This window comes from Diaphorina citri, unplaced genomic scaffold (genome assembly GCF_000475195.1).
Source record: "Diaphorina citri unplaced genomic scaffold, Diaci psyllid genome assembly version 1.1 scaffold3098, whole genome shotgun sequence".
In the NCBI taxonomy this organism is placed as follows: Eukaryota; Metazoa; Arthropoda; class Insecta; order Hemiptera; family Psyllidae; genus Diaphorina; species Diaphorina citri.
Window position 1 is genome coordinate 8325 of NW_007380510.1, and position 602 is coordinate 8926.

At 42.4% G+C, this 602-nt stretch overlaps 1 protein-coding gene across 1 annotated transcript in view; it reads left to right on the plus strand.

Moving 5' to 3' along the window:
* The first annotated feature begins 207 nt into the window (after nt 1-207).
* LOC103519987 overlaps nt 208-602 on the plus strand; it is a 1070-nt gene continuing 675 nt past the window's right edge. The window contains exon 1 of the mRNA XM_008485080.1: nt 208-602. This exon is cut by the window's right edge and continues 152 nt beyond it. Within this exon, the coding sequence (XP_008483302.1) occupies nt 208-602 (395 nt within the window).

Genomic DNA, 602 nt, shown 5'->3' on the forward strand with positions numbered 1-602 from the left:
TTGCATCTCCTCTATCATGATTTTCTTTTTCGTTGGTTGGGGCATATGCGTTCAATCCCAAATCATGATATAAAGATCCTCCTGGGGGATTTTAATGCAAAAATTGGTAAAGAGGAGATTTTTCACCCGACAATTGGAACTGAGAGCCTGCATGACACCAGCACAGACAACGGGATTAGACTGGTAAATTTTGCAATTTCAACAAGCATGAATGTCAGATCGACTACCTTCCCACACAAATCAGCACATAAAGAGACATGGAATTCCAGAGATGGTAGAACATCCAACCAAATCGACCACATCCTCATCAGTAACAGGCACAGGTCAACCATTAGTGACATTCGAGCTTTCAGAGGTGCTGAGATAGGATCAGACCACAACCTTGTAATAGCCACTGTTAAAGCAAAACTAAGAACCACCCAAAAACTCAAAAGAGGATACATCAAGAAACCAGATCTAGAAAAGCTGCAATCTCCGAGCGAGGTAATTAGATACTGTGTGGAGGTGGAAAATAGATTTCAAGCCTTAGAACGCAATGATGAAGAAGACTGCAACGTAACCTGGAACAACATTAAGGAGGTGATCCTGGCAGCAGGGGAGAA